The sequence below is a fragment of the Liolophura sinensis genome, chromosome 10, assembly GCF_032854445.1.
Source record: "Liolophura sinensis isolate JHLJ2023 chromosome 10, CUHK_Ljap_v2, whole genome shotgun sequence".
Lineage (NCBI taxonomy): Eukaryota > Metazoa > Mollusca > Polyplacophora > Chitonida > Chitonidae > Liolophura > Liolophura sinensis.
In genome coordinates, this window is record NC_088304.1 from 405,118 (window position 1) to 431,191 (window position 26,074).

The 26,074-nt window shown below is 39.6% G+C and overlaps 1 protein-coding gene across 1 annotated transcript; it reads left to right on the forward strand.

Moving 5' to 3' along the window:
* The first annotated feature begins 1,565 nt into the window (after positions 1-1,565).
* Positions 1,566-25,561, forward strand: LOC135476333 (equilibrative nucleobase transporter 1-like). Its single transcript, XM_064756332.1, has 9 exons — positions 1,566-2,092; positions 3,507-3,553; positions 10,023-10,192; positions 12,670-12,877; positions 13,929-14,099; positions 19,032-19,133; positions 20,554-20,740; positions 23,951-24,077; positions 25,109-25,561. Exons 1-9 carry the CDS (start codon positions 1,566-1,568, stop codon positions 25,559-25,561), a joined length of 1,992 nt encoding a protein of 663 aa, XP_064612402.1.
* Positions 25,562-26,074: the final 513 nt, after the last annotated feature.

The window sequence follows — 26,074 nt, forward strand, 5'->3', positions numbered from 1 at the left end:
AAAGCATGATGAGAAAAAGAAAATACTGGAAAAAAAATCCGTCAAAAGCCGCACCCTAACAGGAGGCAAATTTAAGCTATCGCGTTAAATAGGTCCGTCGGTGCTGATTTTAACATGTAGAGTGGTAATACGGCAATTTTGATGAAAGTTTAATAAGTTTAAGAAACTGTAATCAAGCAACGGATGATGAAAGGCCCACGACGATTAGCATTACAACGTGAAGCTCTCCTTTCCACTCAAACTATTCTGTATATCATTCGATGATAAATCAGACTGACCTGTCTGTTACCGGGTCTTGGGGGGATCTCGTGGCTTAAGGGATACCGAGACGTGATTGAGATAAGAGGAAAATGACGTGCCGGCCCGAGGAATATTTTCAAGAAAGAAAAACAAATTATTACATCACTGGATACTATTCATTCCATTTATATATCAGTTTTTTGCAACTCCATATGCGGCCTATCCAATGTGATTGTCTGGAATGGCAAATGAATGATGTATTTCCGAGGTGGTCATGTGGTTGGTTTTTCGTTTGAGATCGCTTCGGGTGACTATGATTGTCAGAATACATTAAACAGACTTTGTACAGGATATCCTGCTGTTCTCAGCGGTCCGTCTATTGCTGGATCGCGCAGACAAGGAGAAAAGATACCGTAGTTCTATTAGTCTGCCAAGCAGGGAACACGTTATCGGGATGAACACCTGCCTAGATCGCGCTGAGAATACCTCGGCAAGCCAGGCTTGATTCGCTGACAATCAGCTCTCTCCAATGAGTAACGTGCCGACAGACAAGCACGTGGTCAACTAAGGCTATGCCCACATGTGCTCAACCATCCTCTGTTCATTTGGCGGAAGACTAGAAAGACGAGAAACATTGTGTCTGCGGAAGCCACTGCAACGGGACAAAGAGGCTAAACAGTTAGGTTGCGTTTTTTTTTTTTTTTGGTGTCGCGTACCATTTAGTTTGTCTTAAGTCATTAACGTTTTTGTGTAAAAAGCATTTAATATTTCTCTGTCTTATACAAACATAAAGATATAATTGGCCATGCATGTGTTCAAACATGTCTGCAGTGTCTTAGTGTGTGTAGTTTCATGCCTGCTGATAGTTTGAAGAAAACTTCTTTCTTTTGCTTCTGTGTGGTTGATGTTTTCATTTTGATTTACGCCGTACTCAGGAATTCTTCACTTACACGACTGCGGCCAGCATTATGATCGGGATAAGCCATACTTTATTATACGCTTTGCGTATTATCAGACATTTAATGTTTCATGGTTCTATTTACCCTCAATAACACCTGCTATTGTCGACGTTTATGTTTCCGGGGTAGAAGTCCCAATTGCCTATACGTTTTAAATTATTATTTACTGATTTACTCTTAACACATTTATAACTTGTATCCAGTGAAGCGCTTTGTTACACATCTTGGAACACATTATCTTTTCATTTTTTATCCCTTTTTTGACAATACTTTCAATCTCTTTGCAGATTGCATGCCCAGGAGAGAAATGCAAGCGAAGTGAACCATTTCAGACCAATATTCTCTGAGTCCAGACCATTTACCAAAATGGCTACATTGTGTGTGAAAAAGTATGTTATGTTTGTTTGGGGCCTGCTGGAATGCCTGCTCTTTTCCGGGGTTGTTTTCGGCTGGGATTGGCTTATTCAGATTCTGAAATACGACGGTTATTTTTCATCATTTTGTAACGGCACAAATCTAACGGAAATAGGATTGTCGACTCCATCCGTTGACCTGGCCACACTTGGTGCTCTCATTTCCGCCAGGACACAACCTCCATCGGATTCCAAAGAGCGAAACTTACCCGGGAAGAGTGTTAACGGCACTGTTTCGGCCCTCGATGGGATTTACCTGGACGGAATTCCAACGACAAATGGTCCCGCTCAGAATGGTTCCCCCGCTTCGCCTCATTCCCCTTACGTACGGTACTTTGGCAATTATACCGACTGTCAGGAGCAGGAAGACCAGTTTGCCGTGATTTACTGCTCCATGTACTTTGCCATGAACAGCCTGACGTTATTAGCGGGTGTTTTCTTTGATAAGTACGGCACAATGAGGACCCGTCTTGTAGCTGTGTAAGTACCGATCTTCTTTTCATGTAATATTTTGGGGTGATGTGGTCTTTCAAATCGTACTCCATATTGTTTGTAGGTGAAGAACATGTACTTGTCAAAATTTCTGCCATAAAATGAGCGACCCTATTCAGTAAAGATTACGAACAGCGCGCTCGGTGATTTGCAGAGAGGGTGATTTTATATCTAAGTCAACTTTCGAGTAATGTCCGGATAGTTGATGCATTCTTGGGGATTTACGGAAGTAAAACATTCTTGAATGATGTGTCACAATGAGAGATAACTTTATTATACAAGAGACGACGGATACAACGGATAGATTTAAGTGATGAAAAGTTCCTGTAAGGTACAGAATATACTTCTGAAGAACATGAAAAGAGTGATCTATATGAGAAACATGAAAGCCAAACTCCGGTCTTAGTCTTCTGAAATAGCCCAATTCCACGTATATATTAAGCTACCTGATCGTTCGTTATTACTGCTGCCTACACCAAAATAAAAACCTCATAAAATAGAAGACACGATGTAAAAGACATACGTGTCATTCTGGTGTTATTGTTCTGTTTATTTTTTCATCAGGATAACCGCCATAAATTATATGTCACGATATCTTCTGAATTTATACCATCCAGATAAGTTGTGGATTGAAGACCAGCTCATGCTGGCTTCCTCTCCGGTCGTGGGAAGGTCTTGCAGCTGCCGTGGATGGTCGTAGGTTTCCCTCGGGTTCTGTCCGGGTTCCACCCACCTTAATACTGGCGATTATATAAGTGAAATGTTCAAGATTACGGCGTAAAACAACAAAACAATCAACCATCCAGATGCAACCATCAAGATATATCCACATTGCAATCATCTTTGTACACAATATACTACGAGCCTAAACACTTTGTGAGTGGACAAAAGTCTATCTTCACGCCGATTTTCCACAACCATATAATGGTGTAGACCTTTATAAATTTATTGGTAGGCCATAAATGGTTGAATGATTGAGTACGTCGCACACTTTAATGACAAAATTGGACGAAGTATGTCCGCAAAGCTTTTAACGCGTTTTTGATGCTCTGACTGAACTTTACTAGTTGAAGACATACCTCATTTCTTGTGTATCTACTTGAATCGGAAGGGGATGAAGATGTCAGTCTAATGAAAAAAAATCTCTCATAACCTCAAGACAGGGACGAAGAAAAAGCTTTTAATGTATTGTGCTCAGTAATGATCGTTCATCTACGTTGCTTTTACAAAATAAAGATCTGACTGAGCTGCAGTTAAGAGTCATTGAAATTTTCCTGAAGCCAATGTACTGTAGTGATCAACATCTGATTTCAGCACTAATCAGTACCATAACTCATAAAGGAAAGATAGATACAAAGGACAGCTGTATTCATTATTTCTTTTTATGCCTTTTTATTTTCAGTCTGTTGTTCACCGTGAGCACACTAATGATGACGTTTTCCAGTCCAGGTAGGCAAACTTGCTTCATCCGTCTTCTTTGGCTTAATTCTTACGGGGCAATAAGAAGAGGTCCTGTAAGTAGAGTGTTAAGACTGTTATTAACTTTCCAATGCCTCGTACTAGCAGCACAGCTCAAAGAAGCGATATCAATGAAGCCCTAGACAATAAATCGATATATTCTTGGACGATAACACCTTCTGTCAGTTATAACATTTAATCGTTGCCAGCTTTTGGGTATGAGGTTTTTTTTTTTTTATTTTGTAAGTTTTATTAGTTTGTTATATACATTATACTATTACACAGATGACTCGTATTAAAACCGCCATGTCTTAAGGGTTAAAGAACATTTCCGGAATAATTTCATTCGTTGAATAATTCAAACGGTCGTTACTTCCCATAAGACAGTAATTGAGTGGACCAAACCTGACAGAGCCCCGGAAGAAACAACACATTTGAATTACTCTGTTAAGTTACATCCGTGCCTGTTTATTAAAACATTTGTCATTCCATACAGGGGAATTTCACTGAATACTTCATCAAGGTCTTGGTTTAAGCACGTCCAGTGCACTGCTAGGAAAGTTCATAACTATTATGGATGTTCTGAATGTTATTGCAAATGGTTTGTTATCAATATTCCCATGCAAAAAGGTTTAAAAAATTCAAACGCTGATGATTAGTTTCGTGCTCATGCGTCATGCGTGTAAGTTGGAATCTGAATAACCATGTGAGCTGCCAAAGGAAATTGTGTAACTTGTAATATGGTTGGGTACATGTACGTGCATAAAGCAAAAATATTTAGCGTTCGAAATCTGTTAGCAGACGTCGGAACTATTATTCACTCACAGAAAGAGGCTGACAAGGAAACCCATTCGTCTAGGATTTCTGAGGAACAAACTGACCCTGTTTAGGCATTTGTTAATTACCATGTGCTCGACCGCGGGTCGGCAACCAACCATTTCTAGGCAGGGAAGGTTTTACAGAAATCTTGGCGCATTTAGAACATAGCAATTAACCGGCTAATGTATCCGGTCTGAGACCGGAGCCGATTATCCCCTAGCTTCGACGGCTGTGTCGAGGCGATTGGATTAGGGCAGCCTGAGAAACTATAATGCGCCCCCTTACCTAGGTTAACATAGCGACGACGGAAGGACTTGGCACCTCAGAGCGCACAGCCACCAGGAAATGGTTTCGTATTCACAGTGGATTTCACACTACACTTTTTTGTCCGGCTGCACAGATTCCCGCAGGGACACTTGGCATCCAATCAGGGGAAAAGCCATTGGTTTCCCCAAGACTTCAATAAGCCACTTTGCATTAGGTAATGTTAACCACAGATGGTGCCGATATTTATCTGCATCCTCCATGCAATAATGGTTGGCTACAGCTCCTTTACGTGACTTCAAGCGACACCTGCGTTTAAATTCTCGCTGTACCATTCAAGTCACGATGTAGGGAGTTTGTTTAAGCGTCATAAGCGATATTAGCTTTTTAATTAAAGCTGTTATCCAACAGCGTTACCGGGGTCCACGCGACTAGACCTTTACCACTTTTGGTAGCCTGATGTCTAATAAAGGTTATGATAATGGTAAAAAAAAACACGAAAAATAAATGTAAAGGAATGTACAGGATTTGAACCCTACATTGCCAAGCATCATTTACAATAGGCTAAATACTGAAGATTAGAATACAGATTAGGCAGCTTTGATCTTCTGCTGATACATGAGGACAAAAGACAGACAGAATATATTGTTGTGTAGTTGGTGACCTAGAGTAGAAGACAGAATACATTGTCGCAGAGCTGATGACCGTTCCGACGGTAAAAAGGAGTCAATGGTTTTATGCAGTCTATCAAGAAGCTCTCGTGTTATATACATAGGGACAGTTGTTAAATTTTTGTTCTGTTTGGTCGAAACATGAAGAAAACACAAGGTACAAAAATAATTCTTGCAGATTTGTAATTGTGAAGTCAAGGGACACCTGAGAGTGTGTGTATTTAATGATGGCAAAAAAATAGCAAGCGAAAAGTTTATTTCTTCTGGACAAGAAGATTTTTTTTTACCTTATCAATAAAATTCAAAATGGCGGCTCAATCACGTGACTGGTGAAACAGCAGTAATGTCAAAAGATGCTTCAAAGTTTCCTTATTAAGGCTTCAAAGTTTGTGTTTTCTACCTGTACCAGTTTTGCAGATATTGCAATTTTACGAGTTGACCAACAATAAGAATAATACTAAATAATAATCCCAACGATTTAGCGAGGTCCCGGTAGGATGCTAGGGTGCACCCCAAATTATTAACCCATTATTATTAAAATGGTCAAGGCAGGACAACAACCGCTAACAAATACCCTTTTGTGATGGTATTCATGCCTTAGCATGGCACAAAGAAAACAAAACTATAAATGAGCTGCAAATCTGCGGTATATCACTAACGTAGCACAACGCAGATACACTATTGCTGATTCTTAGGTTCAACTCACTTTGCAATACGTGTGACAGGGTGCCTGTTGTTTAAAAGCGTATTACACGTTAAAACAGGCTCAAATCTTGTTACCAATCTTGGCCTATTATAAAACCAATAACACTTCAGTCCAGACTAAAGTTAATACCTGGCTGAACTACTAATACACCTCTGAAGCCTGAGCCCAGTATACTAGCCTATGCTGACATTTACAGCCTCGTCCAGAACAATCCACTTAAATCTTCCGTCAGATATGATGAACTGTGTACAGATGTCTTTACAGTTATATATGGTGTTCACGGTTGTGTGAATTTGCCAAACCACACCGTCTGCTGTATATCTGTAAACTTTACCTTCTTCATTTCAAACCTGTGTCGCAGGTAACTGGAACAAAATCCAGTCATGATACTAAAGGACCAATATTACATCACTTTACGTTAAAGTTTTATAAAACAACTCTTAACACCTTTAGTTCGCTATTTGACCTTATTTATTCAAAAATATTTAAAATAACCTTTTATAGGTTTTATAAAAGTACAGTTCCACTGCTACGTTCAAGAATCAATCGACAATCGCAGACCAGCCGTCAGCCTATAAGGCCAATAATCGCCGACTGACTGAAGTTTTGACTTAAGTCAGATTCTGATACGGATTTCCTTGTTCACATCATGAGAATGAAATTGTAATACATACAAGGCTAATCCTCTGGAATTTAAGGTTCAGGAACCAGGGTTTGATAATGGGGTTGTACACTGTTGACTGATGTTGATTGAGCGTGTGTGTGGGTTATGGTGGGAAAACGAAAGGTTCGTGGTCTCGAGATTTAAAAAAAATGTAAAAGAAATAATTAAGTCGGAGCCGTGGGGATTGTTTGTGGTGTTTTAATACGTGTCGGACGAGTTATTTTGGAAAATCAGAAAAGGAAAAACCTGCAACTCTTGCTCTGAGAAAAAAAATGAAAACTTTCTTTGCTTGATCCAGAGTTCGCTCAGTCAAGTAGAGCCACTGGCTTCGTAGATTTAGATCCAACACTGAAAAACTAATATCTGTAAAAGATGAAAGGATTGTGAATTAAAATATCATTTCCTGAAATGTTTGTTCATGCCAGAGGACCTGTGCATTGAAAAAAATTCCACATCGGTAAGAGCAAAATGTGCCAGAATGCATAAGCTTGAAGGTCTGCATGCCAAAAATGAAGGGGCTGTTGTGTTTCTTCTAAATGGACTTAGCTACTCTGGAATTATCGAGTGGTGACAAAGCGTTTACTCAAGATCCGGTCATTTAGCGCAGATGGTATAAAAAGCGTATTCCTACCACCATCTAGAACATACAAGAGGGAGCACTTAGGGCAGGCGCCACGGTCGGTTCTCAAACATTTCTCCACTGCTCTCAAGTAATAGCTGGAAGTGACGCTGTCCAAAGCGATAAACTAACATGTCTGTGACAAAACTGGAATTCTTTACGGTAATGGCCAATTCGAGTTTGCTTAACCATAAAAAAGCGAGGATGACTACATCCACAGCTTAGCGCCTGTTATCACTGACTGTTTATTTATCAGTAGTCTGTCGTGCCTTGGACAGAGCAAACCTCTCTGAAGAGCACTCTAGCCCATGAAGTGGAATTGTACTATGACTTTTTTAAAACTGTGGATATAAGCAGCGAGAAAAAAATACGAAAGTTAATGTTTTAAGAGAGATAGACTAATGCGCTCAATTTCTCTTTTGTATCCGTTTTTTTTTTAATAAAATCTCTTTAATTCAATAAAAATGTGCTGTGGCCAATTTTATTGTTTTGTACATATCCGGTGTTCTTGTTTTCATGTCACAAGACCCTATGAGCCGCGATCACACGTAGCAATTGTCGAGTCGATAGTCGCATGCAAAAGAATTTGTCCTGTTTTATATGATTGTGCAATAAAACGAATAGCATCGTGTGAACGTGGCGTACGGAATCATTCATATTTTCATTCAACCTGTTTAACTGGACGAGTGGGCACGACAAATCGTTGTTTCACTAGCTTGAATGGCACAGATTTTACTATATTTGCTTATAAACTGGAGAGAATATACTTTATACCTATAACACCAAATGTACCATTTATGCAAGTTTCTACGTGCATCGGCCAAGATATTGAAAGTATATGTTGCTAAACATTATATTTCTTTGATTGGAATTTTACGCCGTTCTCAAGCATTTGTCAATCATGCGACGGCAACAACCAGCTTCATGGTAGGTGGCAACCGGGCAGAACCCACAGGAAGCCCACGACCATCCGGAGGTTGCTGGAAGGCCTTCCCACGAAGAACGATTGGAGAGGAAGGCAGCATGAGCTGGACATAACTCACAGCGATCGCGTTGGTGAGAGGCGAAAGTTTCACTGTGTTCTCTAACTAGGCCAAGAGCTCATACTTCACCGTAAAGATGCTTTTTTGTCTCTGTTATCCAACGGTTCAGTGGACATTTAGATTGGCTCAGCATTGGTCTTCAATACCTTTTAACATTGTCATCTTGCTCCATACTGTATGCAGTTTTAATCACAACCACAAATTAACTCTAGAATATATTCGTTCGTTTTATATATTAGTATTAGCTGCTTCAGTTCTGAAACAAATGTTACAACAGTATTGACTCCAAACATTCACTTGACGGTGGCCGAGAAACACAGCCTCCCCGCGCATTGGATGTATACACAGACTGTCTGTTCTCCGTAAGTCAGGTATTGATTTACGGGATTTTGAGGACAGTCTTCGGTAAACCGATTCAAGAATTTTCGTCTCAGAATCACTGAAGGGCGCTTAAATACTGGCCCTAGGTTAACACGTCTGCTTATGTGACACAATGCATAGGTTATGAATCTTTCCCCATCCACGGCTTTTAGATAGGCAACATTGGACGTCCCCAGAGTGCTACTTACGTGGATTGACCGCTCAAGCGTTATTTTAATCAGACATTTTGTGACATTTGGCAATGAGCCCCAATGCAGCCACCATGACATGTTTAACGTCTATTGGCAGTAACGGATAACTAAGTCCTGCGCGAATATGCCACAAGTCTGCCATTCGTCACTATCTATGTCTTTGATCATTCCAGGATCTACACTCCAGATCAGACATTCATTTAGCAGCCGAAAACCCAGACAAAATAACGTTCACAATTTATAATCGCAAGGCTTCCTCAGACAAAATAAAGCAGGTCTGTTAACCCGTAAAAATAGAAACACTCATGTTTTTATTGATGTCAGAATTGACTTAGACATTCCAGAGAAAAAATGCCATGTAGACCATTTATTATCTATCAGAAAATAGAAAAATCGACAAAAAACAAAAGATATTAAAACCACTGGCTTCATCCACCATAATGCGGGCAGCCGTCGTATAGGTGAAATATTCTTGAGTAAAGTAGCAATAAAATAAATAAACTGTTTTCCTTTTGACGGCCATGATAATGTAAATCTATGTTAAGTGTGATGACAACTCAGCATTGTTAGTATTTCTAGACCAGTGACGTCTAATAAAAATGTCAGTCATAAACGTTACTGCATATTATCTAATTCTGCTTAAGCCATGGTGCTAGCGGGTATGCAATTTTGGGGAATTGGCCTTGCGATTATTGACCTGTTAGAATGGTTAGAATAAAATCTTGACGAAAGTAAAGTGACAAGAGGCCGTATTTCATCGATTACGCGTGACCATTTCGCCAATTATCACACTGTCCTGGCAGCTTAGGTTGTATTATATAATCGCCACTCAAATGTCCGAGACTCAAATACCATTCGTAGTCCGTAAAGGGCGTTCAAGTCGATAATTGCAAGATCCATTTCCAAAACAACGTTTAACACCAGCTCCGAAAGACAAGGGTATGTAAGAAATTATACAAATAGGAAATAAAACCGGTAACACACAAGAGAGAAGGGATCATCAGTTTTCAATGATGCCGGGTAGACAGTTGATATTCCATATCAAAGTTCAAAGGTCTATGCCCTGAACGATTTATTATATTATAGGCCATTCTTTGTGCAGGTGTTCCTTGGCTCGTCGTGCCGGCACTCAGTCTCGTGGCTCTCGGTGGCAACATGATTCTGATGACAAATCTGCAAGTGGCAAACCTTCTCAGTTCCCGGCGCTACACCGTCATGGCTACGTACGTTGGAGCTCATGACTCCAGCGCTATCATCGTTCTCTTTATGAAGGTGAGACAATTAACCGTTGAGCCGGGGAATGCCCACGTGGTTTCCGCCAGCAATGTGAAGGTGTTATGCTGTGCACTGTTATAATGTTTCCAGGCACAAGTGGTAGAAAGGGTTTAAATGGGATGCATCCGATCAATTTCACTTCACAAAATATATTCTCTTCTAGTCTACAGGTTAACGTTTTACACTCTTGTGTACAGGTTAACATTTTGTACTCTTGTTGTGTACAGGTTAACATTTTGTCGTCTTTTTGTGTACAGGTTAACATTGTGTACAGGTTAACATTTTGTAGTCTTGTTGTGTACAGGTTAACATTTTGTAGTCTTGTTGTGTACAGGTTAACATTTTGTAGTCTTGTTGTGTACAGGTTAACATTTTGTAGTCTTGTTGTGTACATGTTAACATTTTGTAGTCTTGTTGTGTACAGGTTAACATTTTACACTCTTGTGTACAGGTTAACATTTTATACTCTTGTTGTGTACAGGTTAACATTTTATACTCTTGTTGTGTATAGGTACACTTTTACTGGTCACGTGTAAACTTTTATTCAGACGATGCAGCTTGGATTTGTAGTCCCCATTTATGCATGCTGGATAAAGATAGTGATGTATTATACGTAATATCGGCTGTGTGGGTGGATAGTGGGATATACGTTAACCTGTACACTTTTATTGACAGTTCCCATCGCAGTGAAAAAGATTACTATTTCAAGTAAAATACATTTTGTCCATCTCCTAAACGTGGATGGTTATTGTAAGCTGTAAGCATATCCACAGCATGTGTAAAAAAATATGCAGTAATCGGCTGAAAGTTTACAAGTAAGCCTAACATTGTATGAAAACACAAGCTGGATCCTAACCATCAATCCTACACCCATGGCCCATGGTCAGCATACGATTTTCAGACCTTGTACCTTCATCCGCGTGCGTGACGCGATCCTCGGACCATCGCACGCGCACCCTCGGGCGACCGTCTGCGGGCCGTCGGCCCATGATCATAAAATGTTCGACTTCTTTGGCTTATCAGTTTGTAAACTTACCACAGTTTTATGCTGGGTACCAAAATACGCAGGATTATTTGACTTTGTGTGTTTGATGTGTGTCAGCCTGCGTGGCTATAGACAACAAAAGGCGCTTTACAGAACCTATATAGAAATGTATATGTAATGAGTCAAATGTGTACATCACACAAGGCCTACAATTTATAAAATTCAAACCACTGACATTTATAATGAACTGCATGTTAATGTTTTCCTTTTAAGTTCGAGTCCCTTAACTGTATATCTAATGTCACAATTGTTCATCCTATCGTATATTGATTTTTTATAAGCCCAAAAACGAGTTTATTATAAATTTGCACACGACGAGCGCAATCATAGGTAGCCTTTATATACATCTACGCGTGAACACATACGATGTAGGCCTTAGGCCTATATATACATGTATCCTAAACCTTGCGAGCTATGAAATGTTTTACATATTGTGAGAATATTCCTCTACCTATCAATATATAAATTCTGAAGACACATCAAACAAGTAAAAATCAGAGCCGGAGATTTGTATTACCGGTAGGGCAAATTCAATCCAGTTTTTGCTGTTTAGTTTAGAATAGCAAGAATAAGTACCTTTCATAAAATATCAAAAGTCTCCTCTGTGCAAATTATACGTTCAAAATCGATGATACAATTTCAAAAATTTACATAAAGCAAGTCGCATTATAATTTTTGAATCATTTTAACTATTTAAATACTGGTACGAGCCTGGCAATGATGGCTTGAAACTCGATCGCGAGAATAATACAACGCCCTTAATGTACGTCCGACGTCGTTACATGAAACTCACAAGTGCATGAGTGTCGTAAAATGATGCGCTGATTGCTGACTGTCAGCAGATCGTAGGCCAACCCCACGGGGATGGTAAACGGAGGATTACGGCGTGTTTGATCAGGGTCCGACCAAGCCATAATGGGCGCATGATACATGGACCATCCGACCTCAATAGACGTAGGATTGATGGTTATGATCCCGCTGTACTGTATCCACGATTATACATTGATCAAGCGCGACCCGTGAATGTATCCACGATGATAGTGCGGCCAATGAATGTAGTTTATTTATTTATTTATTTATTTATTTATTTATTTGGTTGGTGCTTTGAGCCGTACTCAAGAATATTTCACTTATACGAAGGCAGGGGGGAACCCACGACCATCCGCAGGTTTCAGGCAGACCTTTCCACTTCCGACCGACAGAAAGCCAGTGAATGTATCCACCATTATATATTGATCAAGTGCGGCTCCTGAATGTATCCAAGATTATGTATTGATACGGCCCATGAATGATCGATAACGCAGTTGATGAGTCCACGTGTCGACCATATTTTTTTTGTCTAGGGTTTGTGCTCCACTATTCTTGTATTGGTCGGCCTGGTTCCAGGTTATTCTTTCAAACAATTCTTCTATTCTTTGTTCCTTTCTAGCTTTCACACATTGGCAACATCAACGTTCAGACGTCCTTTATGTTCCTTACTATCAGCATTGTCCCACTTTTGGTGTCAACCATTGCTTTTTTACCCAAAATTCGAATCCCATGGCCTTTGCCTGCTAACTACGGTAAAAAGCGGGGAGTCCAGGTGGACGAATTGGTGCTGAGACAACAACAGATGGCGTGGCAGCGCAAAATGTCAGGTAAAGTTAAGATATTATGTCAAACGCTGTAAGAGATCTTTATCGCTTTACATCCAAGCAATAATGCAGTTTTTACATATATCATTTGTCATGTTTGTTACGTGCGTTTCCAATTTGTCACGTAGACAAACTGCCTCGTTAAAGAAAAGCAAGGACATTTCATTTAGGCAGGTCGGCCAGATATGTTACATGTGTCGAGAAGGCCACAAATACTTGGCTAAAGACATGCGCACACTTGTGCATTACTAAATGGCTTTATTGTAGAGCCATACGCACACTAAAATAAGTGTTTCGTGCCTAAACACATTTATGACACGCGTTCTGGTGTTTAATCACCAAAAGCTTTAGTAAGTTTATTAACTGAGATGTGTTTATTATAGTAAACATATGAACTGTGTACATATTGATGTGGTGGATGGTTTCCACGAACACAAACAGTCGAGTAGACATGACTGTGTTTGTATGAAGTTCATTGGCTTTTACACATCTTAGAAAACCCAGTCCTTAAATAAGATAAGTGCAGTCATATTTACTATAGTAAAAACATCTCATTATACCTACTAAACATAATTTTTGCATTATCAAACAACAGAACACGTTTTTAAGCTGCAACAGAAATGTGTTTTAAAATAATACCCTTATTTTGGTGTGTGTGTAGGGCTGTAGAGAAGACTGGACTTTCTTTGTAATACGTGAGATAACCAGATCTGCAGACCAGAAGCCGCAGCATGTGTGTCAGTTTTTTAAAAGTGTTCGTTGTGTAACGCAGTATTCAAGAGATACTCCCTTATCCGACCGTAGTCAGTTTTCAGAGGATAAACAAAAATGGCCGGGGTAAATTCACGACCCTAAGACATACTTCTGGCCAACACTTTGATTTAAGCCCGTCAAAATGTTGAATAATAATGATATGTATTGTTGACTGCATAACGTGAGATTTATTCACATGATGTTCCTAAGGGTTATTTTTTATAATGTTTCTTTTTGTTCGTCCTGATTTTTTTGTCCTATTTGTTTATTATTATTAGCAGTGTTTCTTTTCTTGCTGTAGGCGCTAATAGCAAATCGAAACTGAAAGGGAAGCCTCATTTTCGGTCGACAGCCATGACGTCAATCTACATATGTTCTCTACTGTGGTTCAGCATTCATCGGACAAAATCCGTGTTCTACAGCAAAAACTTGAGGACTATCATAAAGTCTTATGGTGCAGACGAGTACACAGGTAAATGTATTTTAAATCCCACATTCAATGTTATGTCTGACCGGTCACATTGCCCGGATACCCATGATTTTGCTTCACTCGACGCCATATACCAGACTACTTCGGCGCAACCAGTACTTAACTAGTCTTCCTTGTTCAGTCAAGAATGTGCTCTTTTTGTCAGTGTGTATGTTTTCAGCTTAGGCTTTGTCGCTTTTAAAATGGATTGGCTATTGTATGTATTATATGAGCAAGCGATGATTAAATCCATTTATTAACCCTTGCTGCGGGGTGTCCGCTTTATAGAGCTGTTCATAATCATTGTGTGCTACTGTGTACTGAACATTTCATTTCTTTGAACATCGTGAGGATGAATAGATGAAAAATTACATTACGAACAGGACTAGACACACAACTGCGTCCTTCACTTAATTCACTCTTCATACTGACGAACAGGACTACACACACAATTGCGTCCACTTAATTTACTCTACATACTGGGTATTACTTCTCTTTTACTTCAGAGAATAAATGAGGCGGTAACGACGGTGGATATTGTGTGATCATTTCCTCATAAGACAGAAACAAAACCCGGAAAGTAATGGGGAGAAATAGGAGCAATGTTATAAGCTTATCACAAATAATTCAGTGTAACACTTAAATAACCCTTGAAACCTAATATATCCATTTTATAATGGTCGAGGTGTAGGAACATTTTATACAGGAGCAAACGGACTGTCTATTTTTCTGTGGCAGATGTTAGACTCACAAAAATATATGATACGATCAAGCCCTGCGCCCATGACACAGACCTTTTACCCAAAGCGATCTGGCGCACTGGTCAAGACAGAGTAGACAGAGACGCCAACATGCTATTTTGTGTTGAGAAATAAAGATACCAATGCAGACGACAAGATTATAGGATTAATATTCTCGGGTACTAAACATTGATTTAGTGTTGTTTGTCGTCAATCGCTTTCCCACGTGCCTACGTGGGAAAACAAGGGAAGATTTGTGTGTTCTAAATATCTCAAACACGATAGTGTAAGTTTCACATTATTCCAGCTGGAAGCTAGTTTGAAGCCTTATTGATAATACTCAACATTCCCTTCTTACAGTAAGGATCATACTGATCCAAATAATAACCGTCCCATAGCTCTTACCAGTTGTGTCTGTAAGACTATATAACGGGTAATTAATTCTCCGACTTGTTACTTTCTAATATACAGTGCGGTTTTCGGCAAGGTAGATCTTCTATGGATCACCTTTTTCGATTCGAAACCTTGATTAGGAATGGTTTCATCAATAATAAACATGTGGTGTCGACATTTTTCGAACTTGAAAAGGCCTACGACACCACATGGAAATATAGGTATTGTAAAAGGCCTTGCTGATATGAGCCTTAAAGGCCGATTAACCAATATTCATATCAGAATTTTTCTCTGATCGTCAGTTTAAGGTTCTGGTGGGGTCCACTCTTTCGGACTCGTATGAGCAGGAAATGGGTGTACCCCAGGGCAGTATTCTATCACCAACTCTGTTAAGCATAAAAATAAATAACTCAGCAAAAACTTAACATCGAGTTCTATAAATGTTGATGACTTCCTTATACCAAGCTAAAAATATAAATAACATTGAATGTCAGTGTGGAGCTTTGTCTAAATAAAATCGAGAGAAGGGCAACTGAAAACGGTTATAGATTTTCAACGTCTAAAACCTCTCGGTATACATTTTTGTAACAGACGGAAATTTCATCTTGACCCTGGTCTAAAATTTGGTGGTAAACAAATTAAAATTGTTGGTGAAACTAAATTTTTGGGTATAATATTTGATAAGAAATTATTTTTATACCTCATCTAAAAATGCTTAAAGGTAAATGTACAAAGGCTCTCGATATAATCAAGGTCGTGTCTAGCACCGAGTGAGGTGCTGACCGATCTATTTTATTAAACCTATATCGTTCTCTGGTGAGGTCCAAACTGGATTATGGGTTCATCATTTATGGTTCCGCTAGGAAATCATATCTCAAAATGTTGGATCCAGTCCATCACCAAGGTCAGAGACTCAGCCTTGATGCTTTTAGAACCTCACCAGTAGAGAGTTTATACGTGAAGGCTAATGAGCCTGCTTTATATAACCGACGTAACAGAGCCTTCAGTATGCTACAAAGCTTAAAGCTCATCTAACAAACCCTGCCTACGACTGTGTTTTCAACCCATCATATGTAGATAAATCTAATGAAAATTCCCAGCATGTTCCTTTCGTTCGGTCTGCGTATACGGGACCATATTGTGAAAGCTAACATCAAGCTAGCGAACATATCTCCGGTGTCTTTTCCGGAGTCTCCTCCATGGCTACTTCCACAACCCAAATTAATATTTGGTCTACGTGAGCACAAAGAAATCAGATACAAATCGTCTTATAATTCAGCAGAGTTTTGCTGAAATTAAGGTTAATTATATGGATTATAAGTTTATATATACTGACGGGTCTAAGGGTGGGAACAGGGTTGTGGCTGCGGCCCAGAGGGCAGTGATATGCATCGACTCACTGCCTTGCCTTTGGGCAAGTGAGAATAATAAATTTAAAAATCCATTAATTCATGAAATAATAGCCAAACATAAAAAACTAATTAAAAGAGATAAAGATATATTCTGTTGGATACCAAGTCATACTGGTATCCATGGAAAAACAGTCGTGGACAGGGAAGCGAAAGGTGTCTTATGTAAACCTGTATCTCGGGTTAAAATAACGTATACTGACATGAAGTCCAATAGTCTTAAATATATTCGTCACCTTAGGCAGGGCGAATGGTATTTGCATGTACGTTATAGGATGAATGGAATGTCATTGGCTATAATAATTGTACTTGCGAAAAGTCTCATAGAGACCTAGTAGTTTTAACGAGGTGTCGTATTGGGCATTCCTGTCTAAAACACAGTTTCATACTAGATGGGAGCAATGCCCCCGAGTGTTTTGCACAGTATGGCATCATCCATATCCTGGTTGACTGTGTAGACTTTGTCCATGTTCGGCAAAGATTCTACTCAGTCAACTATATATGATTTATTTGACAGCATCGCTGGTGATGTCACAAATATTTGAAAGCCATTGGCCTATATCATAGAATATAAATTTTAACTGTAAGAAATATTTACAGATAAAAAGTTATATACATATAGATTTCTACATATACTATTTTTAAACTATGCTGGTTTTCGAGTTTTAACTCTTGTTTTTCTTTTATCTGATTTTAAACATGTCTGAACTTTTTGTTTCATTTTGGATGTTATAACTGTCATATCGAAAACCTCCACTGGGTGGTGTTTTCACCTTGTTCTCGCCACGATATGGCCGAAATATTGCCGATGTGGCGTTAAGCCATATTCATTCATTCCCTTCTTACAGTATCAGATATCTCTCTTCCCTTCTTACAGTATCAGGTATCTCCCTTTTGTTCCTGTTGCATATACACTTCAGAAATCAGCACACACACTGCTCGTGGCAGTGTCCCGCAATTTGAAAGTCGGCCCTTCCTTCCGGATAATTTTCGTAGTGTTTTGAAGTTGTTTTTCATCAACATCACATGTCTATAATGCTGAATTTTTCAACTCGTTATTTAGGAGGGGAGGCTGGAAAGTTTTTATCCTGAGGTACTCGAAGTGATCCTATCTGCTTGTTATGTAGATAACTGAGTGAATAGTTCCTTGTCAACACATGAAGGTTCTTGTGGTCATTATGTTCTAAGTACATCTAAGAAACATCACCATGTCTGACGAATCAACGCACTAGACGAATCTTGAGCAAGGCGCGGCGATCAAATTCCTCATAAAGTGCAATAAAACGCCAAGGATATATATTTGAGGAGATGTCTTTTGTTATGGAGACTTAAGACCTTCATATTCCACAGTGGAATGCTGGACTCAACTTTTCGGAAATGGGCGAGAGTCCATTAAAGATGACACCCGTTCACGCCGCCTATCAACGGTTGTCACAAATGAAACCATTCACAAAGTTAAGACACTAGTACGAGAACATCGTAGAACCAAGTTGTGGCAGATACCTGAAGTTCTGAGCATTAGTAAGGAACGAATTGGAGAAATGTTGCAGGTACATTTTGCATGTGAAAAAGGTGAGCACACGAAGGGTGCCGAAAATGCACACTATACTCGACAAACAGAGGCAAGCCGAATGTTCGAGAGAGTTTTTGAAGCCATGCAGGGACAATTTGGACAAAGTTTGGTCTCGTATCGTCACCACAGACGCGACAATATGACCTGGAACGCAAACAAGAGTCCATGCAGTGGATTCAGAAGGGTGAAAGACCTCCAAAGAAAGTTGAAGTTTAAAAGTCGGCACTCAAGCCCATGGCCAAAATTTTCTGAGACTGGGATTCTTCTCATTGATTACCTGCCTAAGTCAACTACAATGAATGGGGCATATTATTCTGACCTTTTGACCAAGGTAGGACAAGCCCTTGTTGAGAAGAGGAGGGGTAAAATCAGCAAAGGCGTCCACTTTTTGCAAGACAACGCACGCGTTCAACACTGCCCGGGTTGCAAGGCGTGCCCTGAGAGAAGCGGGCTTCAACAAGCACCACCTGTCACCCTACAGTCCAGACCTCTAGAGGCTACTTTTTTATTCAGTAACCTGAAAAAGGACCTGCCGATGGAAAAGGTGTGAGGACGATGAGGACATCATGGCGACAGTGAACGAGCATTTTGAGGTCAAAGAGAATATTTTTGAACGGTATCAAGGTATTGTATATGAAATGTAAACAATGCGTTGAACTACAGGGAGATTATATTGATAAATAGAAATTATTGAAGTTTTCTGTTCCTTGTCCAAGTACCCCAAGCCAAGAACGCTTCAGCCTCCCCTTGTATGCTTGAAAACGTACCCGTGATAAACTGTACCCGTGATGAATTCTAATAATTTGTGTTTTATTGGCAGCTCGGACTCATGAAGACTACAATACAGTGGTACAAATGCTGGGTATATTCTGTGCTCCGTTTATTGGCCTCGTTATGGACAGACAAGGGGTTCCAGTGCAAGGTATTTATGGAAGCTGCTCCTTCCCTTTTCGCCGCATAATTACTTGACAATTTTATGCGATGATTTATCGCGGTGAGTCGCTGGCTCAAATGTTAGAATGCTGCCTCGCTACAAGTATCAGTCTTATTAATGATTGTGCCCGAATGCCGCTCTTGCTTCTTCCACTTCAGTTTAAAGTCAGGAGATGGGTCAGGTTCATAACGATGGGCAGTAGTTTAGTCCACGTTCTACCACCTGAACGCCGTCGTATAGGTGAAGAGTTCTTGAACATGGCAGCGCTGAAGGACAAACAAAATGTCAGTCTCTTTTAAATACTTTAGGTTATATTGACATCCTGATTAACATGTTCTGAGCTTAATACCATGTACACAGTAATGCAATTGTCCGCTCTTTTACTGCAATAATTGTCCGTTACCATAGTTTTATTTATTCAAAAATATGTAGATAAATCGGTTTAAAATCAGCACACAACTGTTCATTATTCAGGGTATTGGTAGATTTCGATATTACAATGTATTTTGTTGTACAGATATTAGTAAAATGATCAATGACTAGTAGGGAGAAGGTCCTTTTATATAAGATTCCCAATTCATAGCTGCTACACCGTATTTATTAAGTACCTTTCATGCCGTAATAAAAATAATTAAGCGACTTCTCTGTAGTGTAGAAGTAAATCAACCAATATTTAACATCGTCACAAAGCTCAACGGTCTCATAACTACACTAACCAACAAATGCAATTCTCATGTCTGCAATCAACCCTTTTCACAACACTTCTGGTTTCTACAAATTCTCACGAAAATAATGTTTTACTTTATGGACAGTGCATTTAAGTCATAAATCCTTTCGTTCATTCTATATGGTTTGTATTTATCAGTTACCAAAGCTCTTAACCACGTTTCACGTCACCAAGCTGTGCACAGTTAACTACTAAAACAATAAAATGCTCGTGGATTGAGCCATTGGAAGCGAGTATAAGCTTTTATCAAGAACCATTCACTTAAGAAGTAATTCCCATTTCGTAAATTGGCATGAGATTGGATTTCTCTAGTTGCGTATGACCGTTTGACAACAATGGTCATGTCGTTGCTGCCTTGGTTTTACTCCGCTGTAATTTTTACTAAATAATTGCGAGGCCTTCGTGACTGAGATTTTAGAGTGCTAGCGCACCAGAGCCTCTCATCAATGCGGTCACTGTTAGACGTCGAAATGTCCGTCAGCAATCTGCGGATGGCGGTGGTTTTCCTCCGGACTGTAATCGTTTAACTTCCACCAGAACGCTGCCCATCGTGTAAGTGAAATCTACTCAACTATGGCGTCAAATATCAGTAAAATTAATAAATGAATTTAACATTTTCTCATTTGTAGTGAAGGGCTCCAATCAATTTTGATGGTAATCGTGTATCTGTTTTTCGCCCAGGTTCTTCCCCGTACGTCCGCCAGATGCAGAACGTTATGGCCGCAGTCTTCCTGACGACCTTCGTGTCCGTCCTGCTGAACATTTTATCCTCAGCGCCATTGCTAGACGTTCAGATCGGAGTCTTCCTTTTGGCCTTAATCCTCCGTGTTTTCACAGTGGCCACGACTGCAGCCTTCCTCACACATGTGTCAGTACGGACGATGTCGTCCACTTTAGTACTTCTATTCGGTCAACAAACATTGTTGTATTAAAGGGAAAGAAACTGTAAAACTAAAATATGCATCATTAGAACATCCACCCACAGAAACTAAAAATGAGGTATACATCAGTGAAACATCTGTTGACAAGAGTCACAACATACGCCGCAACAAATGCATTTGTGTGAAATCTATAAAAGAATGCCACTAGCATCGTGGTTAGTATAATCGCTTAGGGGAATCTTTATCGGTATTGATGATAGGTATGTGGTTTACCATGAAAACCGCGCACGTGGACAAATGTGTCCAGCAAAAATGAAACCTTATGCGGAAAACGGTTGGAGTTGTAACCAGGAAATCATTTCTGTATATTTATTATTTAAGGAAAATGGCTATCTTATTACCATAACAAGCGGAAAGATGAACACATTTGAGTCGCGACACATCGTCATCTGTGTATCCATGTATCCACCAAAATGTGGAAGGCAGCTGGAGTTATTGCCCGGACACAAAATCGTATTCTATTTATATAGTATACATAGGGAAATGGCAACCTGCTAACCATGACAGCTCCGGAAACGAAATCATTTCTATACATATAGTATACATAAGGAAAATGGCTATCTTATTACCACAACAAGCGCGGAAATGGACAAATGTGAGTTGCCACACATCATCTGTTTAAAAAAAATGAAAGCTCTACATGGAAAACAGTGAGAGTTATAGCCTGGACAACGAAATCATATGTATTTGGGTATTACATTTAAGGAAAGTGGATGTGTGGTTACCATGGTAACTGTGGAAATGAAAAATGTGACTCGCGACTCATCGGCATATGTGTATGTTTGTATCCACTAAAATTAAAACTCTACGTGCAAAACAACTGGAGATATAGCCCTAACACGAATACAGATGGACAAAATCGCCATAACATGATACTCTCCGCCTAATCGCGTCTAAAAATTGTACCTGGAAATACCATTACTTTTTTCCACATATTTTCTGAATAAACATCCGCGAACTGTGCTCGTTTAATATGCATCTGCATGAAAAAACAAAGCTGATATTAAATTTTTTTGGCTTGGCAAAACTCGCTGTGACATCATTGTCTACATACATTATCAATCATTTAAATCAATGATAAAAACATATAAAAAAAAAATCTCTGCATTTTATATGTATAAAATCGGCATATACGTAACAACTACAGTCCCAGTTCACTCGGCTGAGTGCTGGCTACAAATAAAGGTCATTCTTCTATTAATGACGGAACGCATTTCTTGGTATGAAATGAGGTTTATGGAAAACTTTCCTATACATTTCCTGTAAGTATACATGTACATTTAGAAATCAATAACCATGTTTTAACAATACATAACCCCAATTACATGCTGCTATACACTGAATTAAGCAAAGCCACAGTACAAATATGGAATAATCAAAACGGAGCGGTACACTTGGCCTTGTCAATCTGTGTCGAGTCCCTAAGTGCAGATGATGGCTTTATTCAGAACAGAAGGAAATGAATTATTCATGTTCCTTTCGTGATCAATTAAGTCTTTTGTTGTCAAGAACACAAAGCTTGATTGGCCTCCTCTTCGAATCATTACAACATACTTAGCGTGCAACCTCTTGGAGTGCGTGTCATTACTGGGTTTTCGCGTGCATACCAATGGCTTTGTACCCGTGACACACATTACTTCGGTGAATCACTTACACGTAGCAAATATTCAAACATGTTCTCAGTTGATGTGGCTTAAGTACAATCCACTCTCATTCCCTTCGGTGGTCACGACATTCCAAAATACATAAAGCACAATCGTTACTTATTAACAACAAATAACTGCAGCTTCCCAGAGTTATTTGTCTGAATGTCTATCTTATGTTGCAGTGAACGTAACTATAAGGCTAAGTTGTTTGACACCTGTCAAATGTAAAAATTCTCAAATGTCCATTTATAAGGTAGGAAAATGATTTACTAAAAACCTGTAACAACAAGGTGATGACCAGGCTCAGGGAACATGAAACCATCTTAGACTTAAGTGAAAATTTAATTTGGTACTTTCCTTTGTGTTATTTTAGCTGAATTGTTTTCTTAAAATTGTATTGACAAAAACTATTTTTTATCGTGTTACGTAAGAAAGAATTTTAATGGGGATATGACTTTTTAATTCATTTTGATTTAAATATAAGACGGCTTCGTCAAAAGTATTGAGTTACTAAAGAAAACAATTACTCTCTGTGCAAATAGACGTCTTGGTTCATGATTTAAACCAGAAAAGTCTGCAGAATGTTACATTTCAAAATACGTCATTACGTCATTATATGCTCAGATTATATGTGTATGTACTTATACCACCTCCATCTAACCAGTTTGCTGTTGTGACCTAAGATTTTACTTCTTCACTTCCAAATGCCCTACACTTTTCCACTGCTGCTGTTCAACGTTGTTTCCCGTTACGTCTTGTACTGTGTCAGATTATTCCTTTGGGATGACAAAATCATTTCAGCTCCCATGTGGACCCTGACCGCCACTTTCCGCCACCAGGTTGATTTGTACACCGACATAGTACACGCATTGTCCTCAGTTGCCACGTCTATCCATCTTCAATGACATGCAAGAAGCAGTTAATTATTTGTTTCTTACTATCCATTGTCCTGTCAGACCAGCCCATTTGGACGATATTCTTACGTCTTCACGTCATTCTGATCCACATCACATCTTAATATCAGGTATATTTCGAAAAAATCGTAATTATTCCCCGGACGAGCTCCTAACTGAGGACTAGCAATCAGGACGTGCTTGATGTTCCTATTGTGCCCAGATATAATACACTTCCGGAGTAAATTTGCGCGGCGCTGTGATTTCCCAGTGGTAAAATATGCGATTAATAAAACCGATGGTCAGAGAAAAGCGTCCCAGTCTCTCCAGCATTGCAGAATGCATTTAAGGATTTGTTCACCTCAGTGTGAAATCTGAAAAGGTAATGCAATGCCCATTTCTGAGGATGATATTTAATTAACGTATTCCAACCGCTGTCTTAATTTAGCACAGAACGTGCCGTTTGTTAATCGTGGCACGAAGGCCATCTGTTTTCATACTAACTACTTACTTTAGACGTCCTATGTTCTAAGTTCTCGCCTAAATAAATATACGCTGCAGTTCCATCATGATTGTGTGAAAATTACATGTTTTTCAGCCATTTTCCTCAAGAACATTTCGGAAAACTGTATGGACTGACGACTTTTGTAGCCGCCATGTTTGGAATCTGTCTCTATCCACTGAGATATGCTCTGCTCTACAAACTTGACGGAAATCCTTTTTATGTAAGTACTTTTTATCGATAAAATATTACACTTTGATTTACAATGAGGGCGTTCAATAAAATCATTTATTAAAATATTGGAAAACGACAAAAATCATACATTTCTACGTGTGGTGCGTTTAAAAGAAAAAAAAAACATATTTATACAACCTTTATCTTAAATGAAATGGCAATACAAACTGTGTGGAATTCAATTTTTTTATAGATTTTTTGTATGTTTTGGTAAGTAAGAAAAACGGTTTTAAGCATTGTGATTTTCTGCAAAATCCACCGATTTGTGTCCCTCCACGTTTTAGGCTTGAAACGCCCCCTTTCCTCCTCTTGAACATTCATTGTTCTTCAGGGTTTACTTCTGCCATTTGATAACGTGCATTTCCAGTATGAGCTAAATATCGTTACAATCGTGGATTACAGCCCACCCAGTCACATTATGCTGAAAAAGAGCCAACCAGTCCTGTTTCTTTGCTATAACCTCTCAGTGCTGGGCGTCAAGGGAGACAGCAACAAGTACCATTTTTAAAGTCTTTCATATGATGTGACCCAGGTTTGATCTCAGGTCATCAGGCTACCGAAGCCGTTTAAAAATAACAATATTATTACTTTATCAAATGTATGAGTACCGGACCTGATAGCACAGTTTGTAACTTCCTCGTTTGGCGTTCAGCATGAAGGGGATAGAGCAACGACTGGTTGACCAGTATCAGTATAATGGCGCGGGAGGGGCAGCTTACTTGCCTTCGGTAAGTCGTCTAAGTGAAGCAGCACTAGACAAAAGAGCGGTGGAAATCTGTCCTGCAACAAGGAGGCACGTTGCATAAATACCCCTTTGCTGTCATATGACTGAAAAATTCCTAATACGACGTTAAACCACAAGCACTCACTCACTCACTCACTCAAATGCATGATGAGCTTTGTCAAGAAAGAAGCTGTTTTTCCTACCAAATTACATTCTGAGATCTGACTGTACGACAGTTGTTCTACTCAATAAGTTGAGCTCATGTTCAAATATTTTTTCTTATTTATGTTTCCAAGATTAACGTGGCGTTCCTGTGTTTGTCATTTCTGGCGTTTGTCCATCCGGTAAATATTTGGAGACACTGTCGAAACGGCTGGATCCGGGACATGAGCGCCTCTGAAATGGAGAGGCGGCGAAAATCGTCTTGTGCTGACCTTCTCCTTGCCAAGCAACAGCTTCAACAGGGATCCGGGAAAGACATGACGGACGGTAGCATGCAGTTATTACCAAGTCCGAGTCGGAGCCATGGAAGTCAGACTGTGTGCGAACTGCAGCCGAGCCCTAGTAAAAGTCACGACAACATAACGACGTCCACTCAAAGTCCGACGTGGTCCAAACAGTCCCCTAAACGGCATTCTGAGGCACACATCACGCCGACCAAAACTCCAGAGGTGGTGCTTACCACAGTCGGGTGTTCGGACGCTGACATACGTGGGGGTGACGACCATGTCGACGACACGGATCTCTGACGGGCGCTACATATCTGGGAATCGTTCACGTGGGGATCTTGGTGAAAATAAAAACTACGAGTGGAGTGAAACGGATGGACACTTTTACGTTTAGTACAGGAGCGTGTGACAATAGGAAACAGCCGGATACAGCCTGGAGGAATTCAACATTATAACACAAACTCAGCTGACAACAGAGGCATTCCCTTCCTGTTTTGTTGGATGCTGAGTTAGTGGAATTGTGCCGTGCTGGCTTTTGGCAATGACTGGGATCTAAGCATTTTGTTGCGAGGCTGATTTGCAGAAGCGCGTACCAGCCAATCTGTACTAGAACATGCATGGCAAATATTGTAGTGTCGTCAGACTCATCTTGAGCTATTTAGTAGTTAAGAAATCGCGAATCTGCCACAGAACTGCTTTGCGATGGCGAAGATAAAATCGATGTTTGATATATAGAACATGTGCACAATGAACACGTAACAATGGCAGCCTAGAATAACACAGAAGTTGGTAAATATGCTCAAACAAGATGTT

What these genes read in the sequence shown, in the direction of transcription:
- LOC135476333 (XM_064756332.1), top strand. Translation starts at nt 1,566, where the DNA reads ATGGCTACATTGTGTGTGAAAAAGTATGTTATGTTTGTTTGGGGCCTG. An exon ending in TCATCGTTCTCTTTATGAAG is followed by an intron (nt 10,193 to 12,669) that starts GTGAGACAATTA and finishes GTTCCTTTCTAG; the next exon opens with CTTTCACACATTGGCAACAT. An exon ending in TGGTGCAGACGAGTACACAG is followed by an intron (nt 14,100 to 19,031) that starts GTAAATGTATTT and finishes TTTTATTGGCAG; the next exon opens with CTCGGACTCATGAAGACTAC.